Here is a 24696-nt window from a genome sequence, read left to right as displayed (position 1 = left end):
GTCCTTTGAAAAATGCAGGCGCACATATATTTGTGCACCTAAAAAGTGCTAGGTGCACAATTTTTTTTGTGCACCCTAAAAGTGCTAGGTGCACAATTTTACCTTTTTTGTGCGCCTAAGATGTGGTTGGACTTTGGTGCAATGGGTCAAAATGTACTTGTACTGTATTTGTACATATTTCTGTTTTTTGTAATCCTAGTTTTAGTTGAGAATTTTGCACTAGTTTTAATGCTTTAACATATTTTGTAGAAACCCATTTAAAGTGAATCACTTTTTATTGGTGAATAAAATTTGCAATTCAGAATTCAGTCTTTTTTGCATCAATACTTTGGAGATTGTCCTCAATTTGCATAACACTTGCTGCAGAAGGCTCAGAGGGGAAGAGCACCATAATATTAAGATTATATGGGCCAAAACTTAGAGATGGCATCCAATAATTTGTATGAGCCAAATTCTGTTTCTCCACTGAAATTTTATTTGTTAGCCAGTGTCTTCTCTGAAAACTTCATTCTTGGATGAAGAACACATCAGCAGTCGATCCCAGCAGCAGCCAATCCTTAACATGTATACAGCTAATACTAACTAGTTATGAAGATGCCATCTCTTAAGTACTTGAGTAGTTTTGAGTAGGTTGCCTTCCAGGATAGAATCTGCAACTAGACCACAGGGTGAGTAATGACAGCAGCCAAGGATATTGCTGTTGGACTAGGACTAGGAGTGGGGATAGCTCAATATTAAGAGTTGGACAATAGGGTTGGGTCGATAGACGATGCCATCGTCCATCTCCGATGGCCGATAGACATCACGATACTGAGCCAACATCGCGATCTTCCGCCCCACCCCCGCCGCAGCAGCAACCAGCTCACGAAAAACACACACTTAATCACACTATATAGCCAAATTAAATGCATGCTTTCAATTTCCGCATCTTTACTTATTAAAAAGTAAAGAAAAAAAGTTACTTGTTAAATCGAACTTGAAACATGTCAAAATGGACAGACAGTGACGAAGTATCGCAGCCGCAGTGCTGTCTTAACTCGGTGGGTATGCCATGGACGGTCGGTAGTGGACGCTAGATAGTAAATCTCGCCCAACTTCTCAGCACATTTTTTGACCATCACGACTTGCTTAGTTGTCAGACAATGAACTCACCTCTAGAACCATTTCCTTCCCGCCTAAATTAGCGGTTTTACTTGGCAGAATCCCCCTCCGCATCACGTCCCACTTCAAAAACGTTGCATTCTGATACGGATGACCCTTGCTATCCATACTTTTTTTCGACGCCATTGTTGTCATGAATAATTCCGTGGAGCGTCGAGTGGTCATGTGACAAATTATGAGGCGCGTACAATTTAATTCTTTTTTATTGATAGGCGCGCATCTCTTTGCGCAGCTCTTCACCATTTTAGGCGCGTGATAGACAAGCCCTGTTGCATGGGTATTCTATGGTATCTCCAGGGTGTGAATTACATATGGATAATATTAATATGGCATAATATTAAACATAAGTCAGGCTATATACCAAGAAGTCTGCTTTTTCCCTAGATCTGTTGCCACCGTCCGGCCTACATGTGCTGCGGGTAGAGGAAACAGAGGTGGAGCTGCGCTGGGACCTCCCATACTCCCCAGAGAAGCTCATCAGTGGCTTTGCTGTAACATATGCGCCACTAGGTCGTGGTGCCCGCAAGACAGACTTCCTGGACAGGCAGCAGTCCAGTCACCTGCTGCGTGGCCTCATACCTGGTCACCTCTACAACATCTCAACCTTCTCTGTCAAGCGCAACAACAACAGCAATGACATCAGTCAGCCTGCTGTTGCCTTCATTCGCACTAGTAAGCATTCTCACTTCTTCTTTCTTTAGAGTCAACCACAATTAGACTTGCTAGTTGTTTTAATCAGGACCAGTTTAGGAGGGTGAAAGCCCTTAGGATAAAGTCATTGCTGTGGCCCTTCCTAGAGCATAAAATGCTGCTGTGAAAATTTGGAAAAAAAACTGGGGCCTCCTACAATTCAGGGCCCTTGGCTACAGCCCAGCTTAACCTCTGCATTAATCCAATCTTGCTTTTAAAGGTACCATAGACTGCAAATCTGATTTTACCTTGGCATAGTTGAATAGGAAGTTTGGCATGAAACTAACATACAGTGATTCTCAAACACTATTGTTCCCACTTTCAAATATAAATCCCACATATTTAAAAGAAGGTGGTAAAACGGGCTGATAAAAAATCCTGGACTGTAATGTATCATGCCCCCAAAGTTTAAAGGAACAGTTCACCCTAAAACAGAAAAAAAAGGTTTTAGAGGGGCTTAAGTGGCATCTATCTGTCTAGGTCCTTCTGCTGGTAGATGCCTAGTTTGGGAGCTATCGGTCATAGAAATGTCGGGCTTCTCTCAAATATAATGGGAGTGAATGGCATTCTTTCTGTGGTGATTAAAGATCCAGAAAAATAAATTTGAAAAATCAAACAGCAATGTCTCTTACCAGAAATCATGACCTGGTTATTGAAGATAATCCACAGACTTTGTAGTGAGCAATTGAATGTATGAACAATTTCCTTCTACCGAACCCACACACCAATCGTATCACTGCACAGAATATTCAAGCACAAGCACCCCAGCGATATCTTCAGAACTAGGCATCTCCAGCAGAATGACCTAGATGGATAGGCAGCACTGAAACTCATATCTTTGTAACCCATCTCTACGTACTTCAAAGTAATGGGCTGACCTGGGTTCTTTGGCTATCACCGTACTGAGCCCCATTATTAAATCTATCTACAGAGACCCTTCAACATACGATGTTTAAACAGAAACAAAACAAACTTTATTTTACAAAATAATAAACAACTCAACCATTCCTCTCTGGCAATGAATAATCAAGAAAAAAGGAAAAGGAAAAGAAAGATCTTCCCAGGGGCGTTTCTAGGATTTTCATTTAAGGGGGGCTCAGCCCCCATAGATGTTTGACACATATTTGGCTTGTTCAGAATCAGTACTCAAATTAATCTTCCTGATTCCTCATAAATAAGACAGTAGGTTCTACATTCAACCCCTTAAAAAACTTTATATCTACTAGGCTATTTATTCTAATTCATTAATATAGACAAACATTGTTTTAATGTAATTAAACAAAGCATCTTTTTATATCATTCTTTTTTTGTTTCTATTCATTAAAAAAGTAACTTTTTCTAAATCAAATTGACAAAAAACGCTACTCTAAGGCTAATAAATGTTTTTCACGATCTGGAACATTATTTAATACAATATTTATTACAAAAAAAACAGGATTTTTCTATCTCTGTAAATCACACTGCTATGCAGTTAAAACGAGTGCATTGAATGCTGTCTGTCACTGTTTTTAATCATTTATGTGCATAACTCTATGGCAGTTAATGCCATGCACTGTGTAATGTTTTATATAGACAGTTAGGTTTTCCAATTAAAACAGCATCATTGTTTTATAAAGTAGACTATAGGTTAATAGGGTAAGTATTAAGGGCTTCCTTTTCGCTAGAGGAAACAGCTGGTGTGATGACGTAATACATCGAAAATTTTGACATTTTTTGTAAACTGTATTTATGAAAAAGGACTGCACTGATGCAGATATAACAATTTATCGAAAAACACACACCTTGGCTTAATCCTCGCTCTGTGATGCCGCAGTCTGTGATGCTTCAGTTGAAGACTGCGCTGAAAGACGTTGCGGAGCCGAAGTCTGCCGCCGTTTTCATATGAAATTGAAAGGGGACGTGGCCGATCACCAATTTGTGTAAAGTTTATGGAGAATTTTTAGGGGGGCTGAGTACAAATGTTAGGGGGGCTAAAGCCCAAAAGTAAACAGTAGTTTAAGAAATTTAATTAAACAAACAAAAAAAAACCCCGTTGCAGGCCTGAGGTGATGCGATGGCGTGCTTAGCTGTATTACCAATTGGACAGTCTCAGGTACTCACATCCCTTTTTCCACCACTCCTTCCACCGGGCTCGTTGTCCCGTGTTGCCAGATGAACAACAGCCTTATGCTGGTAGCTTGGTGGTGCTATCCGGGCGAAATGACCTCCGCGTTGACCACTCAGAGGAACCTCCAACGTCTCACGGTAGCTGGAGTCGCTATCTGAGCAGCTCGTAGATGCCATAATGCACGGTACTTCCAAGGCTAACTACAGTTATAATTAGGGCGTCACTCCCGAACAAAATAAAACCACACTGCATAGGTTGCCCCACTACAAAGGGAAAGGGAGAAACAGAAATATCTGCTAAATACTAATACTAATTAGCTTAGGGTGACCAGATAATCCATGTCAGGGAGGACACTCTGAGCTAGGACAGGAATTGTAAATTACCATTTCAATTAAACGGACTTGGATTTCACTTGAGCACCGAGTTCTTGCTGTGTGTTGATTGGTCAGTCTCCTATAAGCATGCATGTGTCACTAATGCTAATGTAAAACAGCTGGATGAGTCTTTCAGTCAAGGAAACAAACCAGTCAAAGCACAAGAAGAGCTGAACTCTTTAGCCGAGCACAGGAGCCTTTTAATTTGGAAGTAGTTTGTAAAACCCGAAGTAGCTCAAAGTGTCCTCCCTGACATGGATTATCTGGTCACCCTAAATTAGCTCCTAGCCAATGTAATGAAGTGGCGTATTTACCAAAACTCAAACTCAGCTCTGAACTAAAATCTCAAAGGACGTGCTATATCCAGGGGTGAAAGTAGTTTTCATTTCTTGCCGGTACTACAATCTTTTAATCACTTTATCGTTTTATATCTCTCTTACATGTTTTTCCATACATGTAAGAATACATGTATGGAAAATGTATGTATGTTTTTCCATACATGTTTTTCTGACTTTAGCATTTGCGTTTTCATTATCTCTGTCTTTTCTTTTAAACATTTGAAGAATTGTTTTCTGCATTTTGGCTTTTCTTCCTTGCAAAGCTTTTAAACGTTTTCACTCACTTCCTGAGTGAAACATGTGATGACGAACCAATCACAAGAATGTTTTGAGTTTGAAGAGTCATTTATTATTTGTCCGAGCTGCAACCACCACTAAGAGCCCACGATCCGGGATCTGGTTAGAAAATCCAACGTCTCAGCGCACCAGTGATGCAAAAATTGATCCAATCACTAAAAAAATATATTTTTTAATAATATTCGGGTCGCGGTCGGTCAGGTCGTTTGAAATAAAGATGCCAATTAAACAATTATATAATTTACACATTTTTTATAAAAGACAAAGACTTTATTGGCTGAATAACTGCGGAAGATGCAGCGCAAGCTCGAGACTTTAGAGAGGTGACGACTGGGGAGCTCCAAAAACGCCCCGACAGAAAGAGCAAAGTAGACATTTGCAGAAATTATTAAAAGCTATTGATCATAGTGCTGGCTTTGTCAACCTTTTAAAAAACAATTGGTACCTTTTAGCCTTCTTTTTAAGCCCAGGCCCTACTGTAATAAAATTTGTAGTGTGAAATCCTCGTATAATGAATTCGAGCGTCCATGCAGCGCACCCCTTCAAAGTAGTCTAATATGCGCGCATAGGACACATTTAAGTCATGACAATAGTTTGTCTGACAGAAAACAGCTGTGCAGCGCTCTGTGATGTCGGAATAAACACAAATCACCACAAAAGAGGAACACATTTTTATCGAGGGGATTCTTCACACCAAACGCCCTGCCAAAATCCAACAGAGCGCAAATAAAAGACCTGTCTGCAGCAGACGCGTGCAAGTGCACCACAGACTAATAGCTATTTCGAGTAGCCTAAACGCTATTCTCTTCATCGAATGCATGTCTCAAATTACATTTTGTGGGTAGATGTGTTTTCAACTTAAACAGCGGACGTTACTCATTGTAAATGTGTTTTTTTAGACCCTCTACTCTTACCAGTACTACGTACCGGCTGTAAATCTTATAACGGTACGTCGTACCGGAGCGTACCGGCTTACTTTCACCCCTGGCTATATCTAAGAGTAAATAGCATTATGGGGCTTAGATTCTCACCGAAAGGTATGCCCCTGATATTAGAAACGGGATATGAATCAAATCAAATCAAATTACAAATACCACCAAGTGTGGCAGAATTCCTTAATCTCAAAACCCCCCAAATTACTGTCTAAAATATACAGGACACTTTCGAAAATGGATGAATCAATATCCCTTCCTATTGCAAAATAAGAGGCAGATTTATCAATCAGCTGGGACCACAATTTCTGGTCTAAGACATGTTTAAAAACTGATTAGAAGTCCCAATTTACAATTAATACAATACAAAATCCTGCATAGAGTGCACTATACAGGGCATCGGATGTTCAGGATGGGTTTTACGTCTTCTAACAACTGGTCACACTGTCAAGGGGATATACCTGACAATTACATCCATGCTCTTTGGTTCTGTCCACCTGCTCAGATGTTCTGGCGCAGGATTTGTGAGGACTTATCAAAATGTCTGAAATGTACCATTCCAGCCTCTCCTTCAGTCTGCTTGTTGGGCGACCTAGATGGTGTCACTACAGAGATTAACACAACCCACATGGCTTTCACTGCTTTATGCATTGCTAAGAAGACTGTCCTCATGAACTGGAAAAATAAAAATAACCTTAATATCAACCGCTGCCCTTCGCGGACAGCTTGCTCTACAAAGAGCAAGTTGAGGGAGGCGTAAAAACAATTTCCCCACGGGGATCAATAAAGTATCAATTATTAATTATTATTATTATCAATATAGAGAGAGTTTGCTGGACCATATTAGTTTTGATACAGCTTCTGCCGCCACATTAGATCAATCTCTCTGGGCTCCTTTGATCAGCTCCATCACCTAGTCGCAGGTTTGTCCCACTTCGGTCTTTGTTGTTGGTGTGGGGGGGGGCATATGGGCTTGGGGCGTCTGGGGGTTCCCTGGGGGGTGGGGTTTCTGGGGGGGGTTCAGCGCTGGGACTGCGGTCCTGGCCTGGATGGGGCTTTGGAGGCTCTTCGGTGGCGTCTTTCTGGCGGCTGTGGGGTAGCCTGTGCCGGCGGACGTAGGTTGCCGGCCTGGCAGCCGTGCTGCTCCTGGGTGGGTCCGGGGCTGGCTTGGGGTTCTGGGGGCGCTCTGCCTCCGGGCTGGGGTTCCGGCTGGGCTGGAGGGGCTTGGGTCCTGGTGGGTGTGTCGCCGGGGTGTGGGTTGGCGCGTGCACTGGGGCGGGGGCCTTCGGCGCGTTGGAGGGGCTGGGGGCCTCTTTAGCTGGCGGGGAGGTTGTTACCATCTGTAAGCAGGTGAACCCTGCCTTAGGGGTATCCACTCTGCGGGGGTGGGGGGGGAATCCAATAGAGTAGGAGAATGGACCCAACCTGGGTGTCTATTGTCTTATGTAGTCTGGGAGTTGACTGAATGGTGGGGTGGGTGTAGTTTTTCCCTCTGTGGTGGGGTCTGGTTGGCTGCCCCGGGCTCTGTGGTGCCCGGTGGTGCCGCTGCTCTGGGCCCCCGGACTGGATTGGCCTCGGGCCTCCCGCCCTGGGTGGATTTCGGGGAACGGGGGTGCTTATGGGGGTCAGCGGGGGAGCTGGCTCCAGAGGGGGGGTACTTTGCCCCCCCCCCGATCCTTTCCTCCCCATCCCTAAATGCTTCCCACCTCCCGCTCCGTCACCCCAACACACATGTAGGGCTTTGAGGTGCAGGTGCGTCGCTGGGATGCAGGGGAGGTATTCCTCCTCTGTGTACGCCTGTTTGTCTATACGCATGTGTCAGGTTGGGTCTTAGACTCCACCTGAAATAACAGCTCAGGCTCTATTGCCCCCCGCCACACTCCCTGCTGGTGGATGAGGCCCCCGGCTGCCGATGCATTGGTGGTTCTCGATGTCCAGGGCTGGATGCTCTGGTGTGTGATGGCTCACTCTCGGCGGTTGCCTGTCGGGGCCTGGTCCTTCCGGCTCTGTCGGGTCCCGGCTGGGGGGTGGGGAGGCCCTTGGACCTCTGGGCCCGAGGTCCGGTCTGCCCTGGTGTGGCCGGCCGCCGATGGAGCCTGCGTGCTCGCCGCCACGGCCCCCTGGGGCTCCTGCGATGTGGCTGCCGGATGGCCCCCCTCCAGAGCGCTCCTCTGCCCTTTTCTGGGTGGCGGCTGCAATTGTCCCTGCGGTGGTCCTCCTGGGGTTCCCGTGCCCTGGAGGGCCTCTGGATGTCTGGGGCCCGGGTCTCCTCCGTGTCAGCTTCATGTCCTTGGTGGGCGGGGCTGTGGCTCCCCACACACGCTACTAGACATTTACATGGAGAAACCTTAGGAACACCAGTGCGCTGACACACACAGGTGTGCACACAGGTGCTCACGGACACGTGCTCATGGAGACACACTGTCTTGATCGGCTGTTGTTTCTGGGCATGTGTTGTAATGCTGGTTGTGTGTGCTGTTCAACAACATTTAACGTTTGATGGACGTTGTGATTAGTACAGATGTTGTATGTTGTCTTTCTCTTTTCAGCATACATGGAAGCAGATTATCTGTTTAGTTTTTTTCTTTTCTCTCTTTTTTTTTTCCTTCTCCTCTCTCTCCCTCTCTCTATCTTCCCCCCTTCTTCTCCTTTGTTTCCCCCCCCCTCCCTCTCCTTCTTTTGAGGAAGTAAATAAAAAAATAAAATAAATAAATAAATAATAATAAAAAATAAATAAATACAAATAAAGTAGTCCTCCGCAGAGGGGCGGTGGAGGAGGGAATATAAGGAAAAAAAAGAAACGGGATATGACTGGAACAAACAGAACTTTTTTAGCCGCGCGAAGCCGCGTGCAGCGTGTGTCTCTCCCCGCTCCTGCCTCTTTTTTTTCAATCTGTAGTACTAATCCAATGATGGACAGTCCCAATCACCTATTCTTTAACAACTCTGCCACTATGAGGAATCACACTAGGTTACGCATAGACAACAAGTTGGTATTACCTGCTCTTAAAGAAACAGTAAACTTAGGCTATGAATTAATCAATCCAGCCACATACATATAACACACCATATCAGTTACTCATTCGTAGACTGAGTAATGCCAGGCTACATACCCCCCTCTCTAAATGTCTAGATGTCCTCCTCAGACCGTTTCATCTCTAAACATCCAAAAGAGGAGTAGCTGATTTTATACTTTGTCTTATTTAAGCAAGTACGTACACACAGGCTGAAGAAGAGTAATTGCCTCCGTAGGATTCAACGTGTGGAGTAATGGAAATTCTCAATCCACGATGTACGAGCACTACCGGACAATCAATGGGGGATCCAGGGCTATCGTAGCTCAGTCACAACACTGGTTTTATTTCTCTTTTATTTGGTCTACCCAGAGTAGTTGTTGCATCTCCTTTGGACAAACTAGACGAACGGACGTCTCCGCCTTCTAGATCCGTGTACACCATAGAGTCCTCCTGGAGTAATGCCAGGCTACATCTTTTTTTTCAGTTTTAGGGTGAACTGCCCCTTTAACATACACCAGCCCACTTTCAAGCCTAATGGACCTGCACAACTTGTAATGTGTTTTCTCTCTCAAGGGGCATCATGCGTGCACAGTTTCCAGAAGTCCACCTGTTGAGGAAAAAAACATACTGACAGCCAATGATGTAATTATGTTGGTACATTTTCCAAAAGCTCCTTTTTGCAACTTACAGAGTTGGAACAGTTCAGTTACATGGCTCCAGCTAAGTAAGTTGCTGATGTTATTAGTAACTATGCTTTTGGGAAACTTACCCCAGGTTAAATTAAAACACAGGGTGAGTACAGGTTGCTCATGAATGGACCTGTGCATCACAGCTAGGAGGCCATAGGAAGCCATACTTCCTATGGCTTGTTCTGATGTTGGAAAAAATTATGGGCAAAGGTAAAAGTTTGCACATAATGTGAAAAAAATACAGAACAGTCATATCTTTAAAAAGATTTTTGCTTTAAAATAATCATGAAGATTTTTTTATATTACAGCAGATGTATTCTAAAAGTATTTTTTTAATTTTTTAAAAAGTAACTGTATTCTCAATACTTCCTTTTCAAAATGTAATGTGGACTGAATACAGATATTTTATCATTGTTTTCTGAATACGGACCGATGTTACTTGTATTCCGCTATATCTCAACCCTGCTTGCACAAACCTAGATGGTATAGCCTTCAGGACAGCTAGGCTACAGTAATTTTTTAAAATAAGTATATAGAGTACTCAAAAATAAAAATGCAGTATATTAAATACATAAACCAGTAACCATTATTATCATCATCAAGCATTATGCATTGTTCATAATTGTATTTATTGTATTACTTTTACATGACTTACATGACACGTTGAGACTAGAGATGTTGGTTCTGTGTGAGCTATAGCAGTACCTCACTGTAAACCAGCCAATCACAGCAGAGCTCATCAAAGTATCAATAAGCTCACCATATAAGGATGAACAGCCTGTTTCATTCTAGGGTCAAATAATTGGATTGTAAATGGGCCTGCAAATCCGCTTCTGTGCATTTTTTGACCAAACCAAGTCTGCATACCTTCTATGTAGACACCAGGGAACAATTTAAAGTACTGAAAAATGCATTTTATGACACCTTTAATATTCTCCTGTTTTTACTTGGACTATCTGTACTGTACAGTATATGAACACCATATATTATAATGTATGTAAACTCCTTGACATCACTGGATTCCATAGTACTGTTTCTTTTTTAATCTCAGTGGATTTATGAAAAATATCTTGTTCTTCAGCACCAAGAGCACATGTATCTGTAGACTGAACTGTTTGCTGTGATGTTTTGATGATATTACTCTGCATGTGATGTGCAGGGCCCCAGAAAGCGGAGGAGCTGCAGGTGGTAAATGTGTCATCCTCACAGATCTGGCTGAGCTGGCGGGTGCAAACAGCCCCCCACTCTGCCGTCAGCCAGGTGCGCGTATCACTCGTCCCATCGGATGGTGGTGGGGCACACATTGCCCTGCTAAATGCAAGCATCACTGAGTACAGCTTCAGGTCAGAACTCTCAAGGGGAAGTCAGAGAAGTGCTGACAGTCAGCACATGACATTTCATTAGCACATCACAGTACTGTTACAAGGTCACAATCACCATGTTCCTTGATTTCTGTACTTCCTGCTTCCTTTACATTTATGGCATTTTTAAATATTTATTTTTGTGAATGTAAACAAAAGGAGAAAGACCGTGGAGTACTACTGCATGATATATCCTGTAATTGCAGTTCAAATCTGGTTCCAGCTTGACTGAATGTATTGTGGCGATCTTGTGGGTCATAGCGGTTTGAATGAAATGAGTTTCACCAGAAGTCCCACCGTTTATTACACAGACTAATGTCAAGCAGTCTTCGTCCCCTCAACAACAGCACAAACGAAGTGAGAGATATTTACATGACACAGACACGTTACACATTAACAAAAAACACACACTTTACAGGAGATTGATACACTGTACAACACTTACTCACAAACACAAAACACATGGAATACATGAAGGCACACATTAATCAAAAGAATAACACCACTAGCAGTGCCGCACAAAGCATGCCGGTAACCTGTCTAATTAAACTGGAACTGACATAGTATTACTGAAACGGTTCCCACTGGGTTAGTGCAATAAATGAACTAAGACTGACCAATAGTAGCAAGAATGGAAGTGTATGAGTTTCATGTTTCACTAGGCTGGTCTTTTATCTCAAGACTAGATAAGTGGCTATTGAATATGAATAGAAGAATGAATGCACAAAATAACAAGTGTGTGGACTAAGTTAGGTTAATGTTACCGGTGTTGTATGTTTCTGGGTCAGTTCCCTTCTCCCAGGCCACATGTATACTGTGGATGTGCAGACACAAAGTGGGCTGAGGCCAGAAGACCTACCTTCCACAGGCCACTCTGCTGGGCCCCTGCATATCTGGACCAGTGTGTACCTCTTTCTTGCTTTCTAAACATATGCACCACACACTCTCAACTATACCGCTATACATTTAGACTTACACCTAAATATATCCATGAACTTAACATTGCATGCAAGCTAATTAGGGCCTACCTAAGCTGGATCATTAGTGGTTCATTGATTGCCTTGCATACATTTGACGATTGTGTTGCTATTATAAGTCTAACTACTTTGATTTGCCCTTTCCATGGCCCCAGGACCTTCACCCCCCCAGAACTTCTCCCTTGCTCATGTCGCTGCCACATCAGCGCGGGTCACCTGGGACAGTGACTCCCGTAACCTTCCAGATGGCTTTGTGGTCAACGTGACATGGGGCCTGAATATGAGAAGTCGTTATCTGCCCAGTGGAAATGTGGGTTCTTACGTTGTGCATGATCTGGTACCTGGGCAGCACTACCAGCTAGCACTGACAGCTGTCTACAACACTGACCATCAGCAGATACACAGCCTGCCTCTGAACTTGGCTTTCCAAACCAGTAAGTTCTATCTGTCTATCATACCAAGGGCTGATTTATTATAGTATAACAGTTTCAGTCTCTCCATCTTGCCTGTTACAGTTTTTCTTGATTGTTTTGGCAGATTTCTCAAATAACAATTTCCAAAACAAGTATCCCCACACTATAATTTCACATACACAGCAGACCATCCTTTATTATTGCTTCATACAAATTTCCAAATGTTTTAGTACATGTATGCAAATTTGTACAATTGTCATCATTTGGCACAATTTTCAGTTGCTTAAATCTTGTTTATCAAAATGGATTATGTAGTTTCCCATTGTAATAATTATACCCCCAAAACTAAGTGATCATCGTGTAACCCACCATATGCAAAACAGTTGAGAAATACTCTTGTATTCTTCAGAATGTTATGTTTCATGAAATCTGCCATAGTAATCGAAGAAAATGTAAGTAAAGTTACCTTTGCAGTTAATCTTGGGATATTTGTCAAATTTGTGAGCAAAAAAATTTGCTGTGTTTTTGATACCCACCCTACATTCTTACCACATTCATATGGAGGGAAACTGTAAACCAGCAGACTGGTCTGGTTCTGCCTCCATGTGTTGTTGTAGGATTGTATCAGCAATAGAATCTGCAAACAGGAAATTTTGTTACCTTACACAGATGAAGGTAATTCCCTTAATGATAATTATTCCCTTAATGATAATTATCATATCTGAAGAATTCCTAGTGTGATAATTAGTTCTTCATCAGCAGTAAATGGACCCATATATTTGCAACTTAAGGATGTTGTTACTTTCTCACTGCTCCCTGATTTTCTAGTCTCTTGGCGTCTGTGTCTGTCAGTCACTGATTTCTACATGCAGTATATTCCTCTGGCACATGACAGTATGTTTTGGAACCATCTGTATACCATTCATTTTGTTTAGCACAAATATGAATTTTACAGAAATTAAGAATGGAAATTGTTTGTCAGTTCTTCAGACCTTGTTTCTTTTTTTCTTTTAATCCCCCTGAATGTAATTTTGTGCTGAATAGTCCACATTCTGAGCTGCTTCTGCACTCTGACAGTGCCATTGGAGAAGGAGCTGAGCAAGAAGGTGAGGCCAACAGAGACTCAGCTGGAGTTGCAGCTGTCTCGGCCCATACACAGTGCTTTGGAACACGTCCTGCATGGGGCCGCTCATCGGGAGAACCTGTCTAAGTAAGGAAGGATAGCTTCATTAGTGACTACAGAGTCATACATATATATCTATTCATACTTCATACAAAGTGTTTATTTTCTACTTCAAAGGAACAAAACAAACATGATCAGTTATTACCCAAAATGCGTGCGTGCCCACACACACACACACACACACACACACATATATATATATATATATATATATATATACATGCCTGTAAAGTGATAACAAAAAAACATCCATGCAACAGCACATTTCATGAAGAATATTTCATATTTTTATGACTATAAGAGCATTTTTTAAATCAGTTCATGTACACAGCTCAACAGTGTGGTTATGCTATAAAAGGCAGTGACTCACCCAAAAGAGTTACAGATTTTCTTTATTGCTTTGGCACAGTTCTCAAATAACATTTAACATTTGCAAAATAGCAAGTGTGATCCCCACACCATGATGTCACTCCTGCACAGCAGAATGTCATTTCTCATTGTTTCACACAAATTGCAAATGTTTTAGTACATATATGCAAATGGGGGTGATTCTCCCATGCACTTGGGTGAAAGAAGCGTGAAGCTGCCTGCTTTTTTCACTTTTGCATATTCTCCTATTGACAAAAATCCAGAGTTTAAATGAATTTAGGCTAAATAAGTGCATTCTTTACTACATGCTCTGGAGTACGAAGGCCCTGAAAGCCCAGAACACAATATTAACACAATGCAAAAACATTAAGATGATGCAAAAACGTACACAACACAAAAACTTCCAGATAAAAAGCTAATTTAATTTTTAAATGTGTTGTGTTCTCTTAATGTGTCTGTGTTTCAAAACAGACCCGCAGATCAAGGTTGAACAGTATTCAGGGGTCACAGTAATACAGTATTCACAGTTGTACAGAAGTCAGGGGTCTCCAACAGAACTACCTGACCAGGACACTCGACAAATTGGAAACAACTCTAATCTGGGGTAGGATATTAGTGGTTTCTAGTTTTTAGTGGTGGTGACTAGCAAATGGTTTGGACTATATATATATGACTGGACTATGCAGTTTTTTTATTGCAATATTTTTTCATCAGAAACTTTCAGTCCATGCTACTTGTGGGAGCCATTTGTTATTTGTTGTGGTGGTGGTGGTTGACACTAGGAGGCAGTGTGGGCTGAGTAAGCTACAGGTCACGGTGCAAGAGGGGAGAGAAAAGCCTTAAAAGAGGAGGTGGCAAGGAGATCATACGGTTTTACCGCTCATATGCCATACACAATAGTAATCCTTACGTTGTGATCATTGTAACCTTTTAGAATATCGCTATTAAATGGGAACTTGACCCAAAGGTTAAATGGATATGGATCTCAACTTACTTTGTATAGTTATTGGCATGCGTATGTCATCTTTCAAAGTAATCTGTTGAAAATGAGTGATGGACAAGCCCATAATAGAATTGAGTCCACAGAGTCGCAACGTACGGATTGCGATAAAAGATCAAGAAAGCTTACTGTTAAAGGACTTAATATGTTAATTGAAAGGCTTCAAAGGGAACGAAGTACGAGTTTTAGAAAGGCAAATAAGATTGGCCTCGCTTTTGTCTACTGTTGAAAATGTTCCTGAACATGTAATTAAGGTTCAACAAAATCTAAGAAAGTTTAAAGGTTTGTCACATTGCTTTTGATCTCCATAACACGTTAACTGAGTTTTCTCTGCCTGGAGAGGAGCTGAAAGGGCAGGAAGCATGGTTTCAGTCAAAAAGGTCTGTTAATGATGCATTTAATGAAGAGGTGTATAAATTGTTGAGGGAAAGGGGAGCTTCATGTGACGGCGATGTTTTAATGGATGACTATGCAGATGTCACACGATGACCAGGGAAGCAGAAGCGAGGAGACGTAGGATAAGGGGAATATGGGGTTTAATGAGCGATAAAAACGAAGTAGGCAACACACAGATCGACATTACAATGACCGGATTGGGGAAACAAACTGAAACGCGGACTAAATACATTGCACTAATGACAGTAACCGGAAACAGCTGATAAACATGGGGAATCCACATGAGGTTAACAAGGGGGCGTGACACACGAGAGGAGCGGACAATCGGGGCATGACAGAACCCTCCCCCAAAGGCGCACACTCCGGGCGCGCCTAAGGGGAGCAGAGCGACGGGGACCGGGGACACGACGGTACCTGGGGAGACAAAAAGGAACAACAACCTCAACGGGGCACAGGGAATAGTATGGACACACAAAACTGGCACAAGGTGGACAACTCAAACAATAAGCCACAAACCACGGGGAACGCAGACAAACACAAAGACACCAACGACGGAAACATGGGACCCAGGGACACTAAAGGGGACAACGGAGGGACCACACCAGGGGGCACACAGGGACGAACAGGGGGCGTGGGCACAAATGGATGGGAAGGACACACAGGAGACATAAAGGAACCGAAAGGGGACAAAGGCATAGAAGGACGAGGAGAAAACATGGGGGCCACAAAGGGACTAGAGGACACCGAGGGACACGGAAGAGACACAGGAGGCACAAAGGGACCAACCAAAGACGAAGGCACTGAGGGCCGAAGGGGAAACATGGAGGGCCTGAAGGGACCAGAGAGGAAAAATGGCACGGAGGGACGAGGAGCAAACATGGAGGGCACAAAGGAACTAAAAGGGAGTGATGGTGGCACAGGACAGGGAGTGAACACAGGGGCCAAGGGATCTAAGGGCAAGGGGCAACGTGGAGCAGAAGGGACCTTCAAGTGACGAGAAGTAGGGCACGCTGGAGAAGCAGGTCTCTGCGGGGCCAGAACAGGGGCTGAGGGTGGTGAGAATGCAGGTAAAGGGGCTGGTGGAGGTGGCCAGGAGGGAGCCATGGGGAGAGCCGCGGGCGAGGGACCCGCAGGCCGTCGAGGGGACGGTGGCGGTCAGGCCGTGGCCGGCTGCCCAGGAGCCCTGGGTGAGACTGGGGCCAACCGCCGAGATGGGGCCTGGGGGTGTGAAGGGGCACCAGGGAGTCTACCCCGCCGTCGGTGTCCCCTCCCTTTCCGGGAGACCGAGAGGCGGGAACCCAGCCATGAACCACCTCGATGAGGTGCAGGCAGTTGGGGTGACCCCCTGGGGTGGTCCATAGGCACAGTCAGGGTGATCCCCGAGGGGTCCCACTCCAGCTCCTCCTCCAACTCCATTGTGGAGGAAGGAGTGGTTGGTCAGGTCGTCAGAGACCTCCTCGGGGACTGAGACTGAGGCCGAGGGACCGGGGGCACTGGGGCCGAGGGAGCAGGGACCGGGGAGTCTGGACCCTCCTGGGTAGGCGGGCTGGCCTCCGGGGTCGGGGAGTCTGGAGCCAATGGGCGTGGCACGGACGGAGCCAGGGCCGGGACCTCGGGCATGGGCGGAGCCTGTACCTTGGGTATGGGTGGCGGAGCCGGGACCTTGGATGTGGGCAGCGGAGCTGGGACCTCAGGCATGGGTGCAGCCGCGGGCAGAGCCGGGACCTCGGGCATGGGTGCAGCCGCGGGCAGAGCCTCAGCTCCAGCTCCTCAGAAGGGGGCGCCTAAGCAGGAGCCGCGGGTGACACTGCAGGGGCGCGGGGAGCTGAGCGGGGCGCGCGGGAGCCACGAGGAGCTGAGCTGGGAGTTTGGGAGCCACGGGGAGCTGAGGGGGCTGCACAGGGGACTGGGTTGTAGCAGCAGGGGCCTCGGGGGACGCAGCGGGAGCAACGGGGGTCACGGGGACAACTCGGCTGGAGCATTATCCACGGAGGGCAGAGCTGGAGCCGGAGGCACAGGGGTAGAGCTGGAGCCTCAAACAGTGAAGCAGGGGGCGCCGCAGGAACCACTGGCTCAGCACCAGCAGGGGGCGCTGCCGTAGCCGCCGACTCCGGGCCAACAAGGGGCGCTACCACAGCCGCCGACTCCGGGCCAACAGGGGGCGCCGCCGGCACAGGCACCTCGGAGGGTGCTACAGGCGACACAGGAGGAACCACTGGAGGCGCTGCAAACACAGGAGCCACAGGGGGCGCTGCCCGGTTCGGGAACTTGGGAACCCGCGGAATGGAGTCCCAAACGGCCCTAGCCCCTTTAAGGACTAGGCGCGTCCCGGAAAAGGGGCAAGCTGCGGATGTGGGCAACGAAGCGGCGGGCGGACAGTCAGGGCAGGTGACAGCAGGCACGAACACCCGGCTAAGGAAGCAGCGGAGAGAGCGACAGCCCCCCAAACACACCTCCTGTGTGTCTTCCTGTCCGCGTTTTCTCCGCTTTTTTTTACGCTTTCCTGTGGTGGGCGGCAGTGTTTGCGGTACCACTGTCAGCTCAGAGAGCGGACAAAAAGGCAGTCCGTTGGCAAGGACTACCTTCGGCATGTTTGCCTCTGCCACCCCACGTCTCAGCCGCCGTAAAAAACAGACAAGTTTTGAGCTTAATCCAAATGCAAACGGATTTGTTCCTAAACAAGGTACCATGAGTACACATCAAACCTTGAGTGCCATTTGTCCCTTTTGCACATGGCAAGGACCTTTTTGCAAATATGCATTCACAAGATCAAGTACAACACTCTGGAACATCATCATCGAGTGACAACACCTTCAGATTGCAGTCACAACTAAGTCATGTAACACTTACTACTGTCCAACAACTTCAGCTTGAAAATGCTTCAACAGCCTCAACAGCTGCGACATCTAGATCAGTAGCTGCACAGGAACTGCAATCGCATAGGTTACAGTCAGTACAGACCGCCCCACCAATGCAAAGTACTGTGGAAAAGGATGTTATATGCGGAATCCTGCAAAGGCAGAATGACATTACAGCAATGTTTGTGCAACAACAAATATAATCAAATCTGCCACAAAGAGACAAAGCCATTTTTGATGGAGACCCATTGCAATTTCTTTCATTTATTAGAGCTTTTGAACACTGTGTTGAGGAGAAAACAAGCAGCTATCAAGATTGTCTATACTTCTTAGAGCAATATACTAGGGGGCAGCCTAGAGAACTGGTACGAAGTTGCTTACATATGGCAGCACAACAAGGATATTGAAGAGCAAAATGTCTTCTGAGAGAACACTTTGGCAGTGAGATGGCCATACAAACTGCAGGAGAGAGATGGAGGTCAACGGCTTGTGAACTACAAGAGCGACGAGGCTGCAGGGCTACCTTTCCAGATGTACCTTTCCAGGCACACAACCAAGCACTTTAAAGGTTACAAATGAGAGCAGATCACGGTTCAGGAGTAACCTTAAAGGACGCAGTTTTGCAACCAGCATCTGCTACTGCGCCTAATGTGGCTTCAAAGTCTACAGTGTGCAAGATACCAAGGCAGTGTAGTGCTTCGATGGAGTCAGACTTCTGCCTCTATTGTAAAGAGTCTCATCTGGTGCTCAAGTGTCCAGGGCTGGACCCCAGAAGTACAGCATCATTTTGTACTAACAGTTTCTTGAACAAATTGAATCTGCAGGGTAAGACGAGCAACATTTTACTACACACCATGGGTCAAGAAAAGGTTGTTAAAAGCCAAGTCATTCCAGGATTGGAGGTGTCCAGATTCGGTGGCAGCCAGTTCTTGGAGCTCCCAGACGTGTATATACAGGAAGTAATTCCTGTATCTAAGAGCAACATTCCTACCCAGCAAGACCTTGAACAATGGGAATATCTAAGAGACATTAAGATCCCAGATTTGGATGCAGATGTTGAAATCTTTATTGGGACTAATGCATAAAATTCAATGGAGTCCTGGGAAATTATCAACAGTGAAGGCGGCGGACCCTATGCCGTGAGGACCCTATTGGGGTGGGTCATTAATGGTCCATTATGGGGCAATAGCGGGTGTTGCCAGAGAAGCTCCTGAACCCTCTATGCCAATAGGATATCCATTGCCAGGTTGGAGGAGCTGTTGGTTTATCAGTATAATCAAGACTTTAATGAGAAGTTATTGGAGGAGAAGCAGGAGATGTCAAGGGATGACTTGAGGTTCATGCTTGAGAAGTCCATGCACCTGCAAGGAAGTCATTATTGTATGGATTTATCCTTTAAAACTGATGATATCACTATGCCATATAACAGCTGCATAGGTGAACAGCATATTAACTGTCTGAAAAGAAAGTTTGAAAGGAATAAGTCATACCAAGAGGAATTTACAGCATTTCTCTCACACATGATTGACAGTGGATATGCTGAAGTAGTGCCTAAAGACCAGTTGGACTGTGAAGAAGGCCATGTGTGGTATCTCCCCCATCATGGGGTGTACCACCCAAGAAAAAAATCTCTAAGGGTGGTTTTTGACTGTGGAGCTGGATTTAAAGGAACATCCCTGAATAGTCAGTTGTTGCAAGGTCCTAACCTCACCAATTCAATTTTTAGTATCTTAACAAGATTCAGACAGGAGAACATTGCTTTGGTGGCTTGAATACTAAATGAATACATTATGAAGGTGTACTGAACATTTTATGAACGCAATATAAAAGCATTATGAAGGTGCAGTTAATATAAAGCGTTACCGTTTATTTATTTGAAGATTTGGGAATTTTTAAAACAGAATTTTATTCAATTTCAGTCGCACTGTTATGAGGAGGACACTTTTGCACAGTTTAGAAAGATAAATAAAGGAATATTTTTGAATAAATTTGTCTGCAGCTCATTATGTTAAAAAATCGTGAACTCATGAACCGTATCGAATCGTGAGTTGAGTGTATTGTTACATCCCTAGTCAGAAGGCTTATATATATTGTCAAAATGTCAGTGTAAGTACTCTTCTAAGCTCCATAATTCTGACTGATTGTCAGGTCACATTTTCTCATTATCACTGACTGATCATTATTGAACTGTTATTTATATTTTTTGTATAGACACCAACAGTTTCACAATTGCAAGGCTCTCTATTACAGTATGTAAAGCTAACTGGCAAGAGAAATCAGTTTTGACAAATAAAAAAAATGTAATTAATTTAAAGTATTTAAAGATATTCATGGTGTGGCAAAAAGCATGTTAGTAACTGCATAATCTGCTGCCAATTGTGGAAAATGGGTGGGATCAAAACAAACAAAATTGCTACACAGATGGTGTGCTGAAATGGTTGTCATTGCTCATACAACGTTGTAATGCTAAAAAGATGTTGAGTCCATTAATTTTGTTTGAAGTATGTGGCCACCTAGTGTTTAAGCTGTTCAGACACTTGGCACCACAGATGGTGGCTTTCTTGGGGAAGCTATTACATGACTAGAGACAAGTTACATTTTTTCTTGTAGCTTTGGTGCATTTATCAAATGGCAATTAACATTTACAAAACAACAAGTGTAATCCCCACACCATAATACTTCTGCATAAGAGAAGTTAATTTTTCATTATATCACGTTAACTTTGAAATGTTTTAGCACATGTATGCAAATATGGAGGATGAAACGTGACTTAAAAACAAATAAATAAATCACATAATCCATTATGACCAACAAGACTAAAGCAACTTAAAATTATGCCAAATGACAGTTGAACAAAACCATTTCTGTATATTAAAACATCTGGAAATTTCTGTGAAACAAGAAATGACGTTCTGCTCAGCAGAAGTGACCTCATGGTCTGAGGATCACACTCACTGTTTTGCAAATCGTCATTTGAGAAATGTGCCAAAGCAACCAAGAAAGACTGTAATGTTAAAAAGTTTATGACCGGTGGCAAATGCGTTATATTAGTAATTGATTTTATGAATATTAAAAGCATACTTAGAAACCAGGGTTGTGCACCATTCACAATTGAATTGAGAATGGCCCTGAAATTCTAATTCAAATCATGAGTTTGAACTCATGATTAAAAAACAGGATGCAGAATTGCAATTTGAATTTAAATATAAAGTAATCAAAATGGAACTGAATTCACATAAATTCATGTACATAGTGTAAGTGCAGTTGTAACAGTACAGCTCAGAATTTCGATATGAATTACACATAAACATGTCAACATATACGGTGTATACTGTAACAGCATTATAAAAATGTCACGTTATTCAATATGAAAGAATGCAACATATGAAGTGTCATCTATATAATTAATAACTGTCATTTTATGTACCAGGGTTGAAAAGAACATACAGCCATACAAGTAACATTATTACAACGTTATCCACGCAGAATCCTCAACAATGCTAATACACGTAAACAGTTAAATATGCAAAAACAATAAATATGTGCCCATGGAAAAAGACTTAGAGGGCTAACATAAACCACATGTATATTTATAGAATAGGTTAATAAGTGTAGCACTTATTCAATTTAAATTCCAATTTATGAATGGATTGGGGCACAATTCTAAATTCTGAATTCTGCACGACCCTGCTGCTCAGATGAGACCAAATACATTTTTTGGATCTGTAAGGTGCATGCTATGCTCATTTCTTCTCTCTTTCCTTTAGATATACTGAGCTAATTGATGACAGAGGGAAGATAACGGCCAAGTTCACTAACTTGTCCAAAAATACCGTCAGGTATCGTCCAAGTGAGTAGAACCCATAAGTGTAGCACTTAAGGACAGATTTTAATTAGAATTTCTGAATCCTTGGATTTTTAAGAAATGCATTCCTGCGAAGAATAACTGATTGCAAAATGTAGATGTGCCAGACCTTCACACACATTGACTTCATTGAAACTGGATATAATATTCTCTCTTTAGAACCTGAGCCTGTAATAGAGAGAATGGAAGAAACAACCAATAAAATCAACTTGGCACTAGATATTCCAGAGGACAACACAAAAGGAAAGCCTGGTGGGTTTGGTTTCCTAGGAGGTATATTAGTATCTGTTATGGATGTGTCATGCATTGTTTTTATACATAAAAATAAAGGGGTCTTCAGCAATCAGTAGTTAAAACTGGTTTTGGCATTTTGTCTATACGACAAAGGAAAAACAGTAGGTTTTAGTGTCAGTGTAGTTATTTTCCAGGGGCTGTTAGTGAATGTTATTGATGTTCAAGCACTACAGGAACAACACATCAAGGACAGCAGCAGCCTCACTGTCTGCATGTGAGCTACAGAAAAACCTAAATAAGTTTGCAGAAAGCCAAGCCTATGGTGGCCGCTGCTGCCTTTCAGAGCCGCCCCTAGGCTGCTAAAGCATACCTTGCCAGAATGGAGGTATGTGTGTAAAAGGGGGGGCTGTGTAATTGTCTTTTGAGTAGCCTATGAGCACTGTTCGTAGTGACTGGATTATTGATGAAATCATACTTAAACTGGTCCAGAACCATGGAATCATGGCTTGCCAAAAACACCACAAAAAAGGTGATAAGATCATACATCCTATGCCGTTTGCCAGAGTAGATATATAGATATTGACAGATATACACTAGCGGCCAAAACTGTGGAAACACCTAGCATTTTTAGCGGTACGCTTAAAAATACTCCACAAATATTGGCGGTAATGTGTATAAACAATTCTAAGAATTTTACAAATATCATACCTTGCACGATTAAATAAGTAACTGGAGCAACAGTTAAATAAAGTTCTGCAATATGCAACAAGTTTTCACAATTTTGGCCACTAGTGTACAATACCCTGACCTAAACCCTATACAGCTGGTTTGGGATTAGTTGGATTAAAGAGTAAGAACAGGGTAGTCAATTTGTGCCTAGAACTTGTGGAAACTCCTTCAGAACCGTTGGAGGCTTGGGACCAGGAGTTCCAGGTGGCTACTACCTAGAAGCTCATTGAATGAATGCAAGAGTCTGTAGTCCTCTTGCCAAAGCAAAAGGGTGCTATTTTGAAGAGTCTAAAGTTTGAGAATACTGAGATATTGAACACTTCTCTTGGTCATTGCAATATTTGATATGTATTATTTCATTGCCTTGAGGCCTTATAAGGTGAATGCAGAGACAAATGCATTAAAAGCAGGTGACTTTTGGCTGCCACTGTATATAATCAGATGAAAGAAATTCTCCAATGGAATAGTATGATATACTGTCGCTCATTGTGATGAACTATAAGATTCTTGTATAAATTCTAAATAACCTCTTCCAAATTAATAGTGATTGATGAGTCGTCAACTCTCTCATCCTTAGATTTTATGGGTACTTAAAGATTGATGGCTCACTGAGTGGCACTTTAGCCTCACATCTCTAGAGCTGTGGGCATAATTCTACCAGAGGACTGTCTGCTCATGTTTCTGCAGGCTTCCTCCTGTGGTCCGAAAACATGTGCTTGGGTGAATTGCTGTAATTAAACTGCCCATAGTGTGTGACTGTGTATGAAATGTGATAGACTGGCATTCCTTCCACTGTGGGTAGGATCTAGGCCTGAAATTATGCAAGACATATTTATGTATGTATGGATGGATTAAAGAACTATGCACTAAAGTTTGCAGAAAGCCAAGCTTCTGGTGGCTGCTGCATAGCCTGCACTTTTTGCTCTAACATATCACTGAATCAAATGGCAATCACAATCTTACTGTTCTCTCTTTGTCTGTATTCACTTTACCTGTAGTCTGCCAGCGAGTTCCACACCCCTGTACCCGACTTTATTCAGAGACAAAAAGTATTCCCATCTGGGAAGGAGGAGCCTGCCATTATTTGTAAGTTTTGTGTAGCAGTCAAGGGTCACTTTAAGTTTTTGCTGAGTTGGCACCTTCTGTTTGTTCTTCATATGTTCCAGAGAAGTACAGAACATACTAGAACAAACAACACACACATAAAAAAAAAAAATACTTGAAAAACTAACAAACAATAATAATAATAATAATAATAATAATAATAATAAATACTAATATTTACTAATTTTTAAATTCTTGTGTGAATTTACTGTGGAATAAATGTTTTGACTGAAATGGTTTAGAGGTAAACCCATTTTTGACATTTTCTTTTCATCATGCATGTAACATCTGTTATACACCTTTGCACATTAGCACCTTAATACTGCTGCATGGTTTTCATTAGGGATGGGAATTAGCAGAGATCTCCCAATTCAGTATTATCCTGATATTTTTTTGTTGATTCAATATTTATCGTGATATTTAAATAGTTTTTCCTGAAGAGCGTTTGAAGTCTGCATTTACAGTAAAGACAAGGGCTGTAACGATACACATATTCCTCATGTGACTTTGGTTACATAATTTTCGTTTTGGAATGCGAAAATCCATTTCTGGACACAGGTGAAACCTAAATTCAGAAGTAGGTGTTCAACGTGGAAAACATT

General features: G+C 43.2%; 1 protein-coding gene across 9 annotated transcripts in view; it reads left to right on the top strand.

Annotated features, from left to right (window-relative positions):
* The window catches only part of sned1 (sushi, nidogen and EGF-like domains 1), a 165583-nt gene that overhangs the window by 122861 nt on the left and 18026 nt on the right, over positions 1 to 24696 (top strand). For 8 of the 9 annotated variants that reach the window (XR_011982740.1, XM_072699869.1, XM_072699870.1 and 5 more), the window contains 8 exons: positions 1546 to 1833; positions 10765 to 10948; positions 11755 to 11867; positions 12099 to 12377; positions 13434 to 13566; positions 21930 to 22012; positions 22187 to 22279; positions 23989 to 24076. Coding sequence is in view for 8 of the 9 variants with exons in the window: in XM_072699869.1 (XP_072555970.1) it covers positions 1546 to 1833; positions 10765 to 10948; positions 11755 to 11867; positions 12099 to 12377; positions 13434 to 13566; positions 21930 to 22012; positions 22187 to 22279; positions 23989 to 24076 (1261 nt within the window). In the remaining variant the exon portion in view is untranslated. Of the gene's footprint in view, positions 1 to 1545; positions 1834 to 10764; positions 10949 to 11754; positions 11868 to 12098; positions 12378 to 13433; positions 13567 to 21929; positions 22013 to 22186; positions 22280 to 23988; positions 24077 to 24696 lie in introns of those variants that run through there. The other variant, XM_072699873.1, reaches the window with a different exon arrangement.

The sequence above is a fragment of the Paramormyrops kingsleyae genome, chromosome 15 (genome assembly GCF_048594095.1).
Source record: "Paramormyrops kingsleyae isolate MSU_618 chromosome 15, PKINGS_0.4, whole genome shotgun sequence".
Classification (NCBI taxonomy): Eukaryota; Metazoa; Chordata; class Actinopteri; order Osteoglossiformes; family Mormyridae; genus Paramormyrops; species Paramormyrops kingsleyae.
The sequence above is the reverse complement of the archived record's forward strand: the minus strand, read 5'-3'. Positions and strand labels throughout refer to the sequence as shown.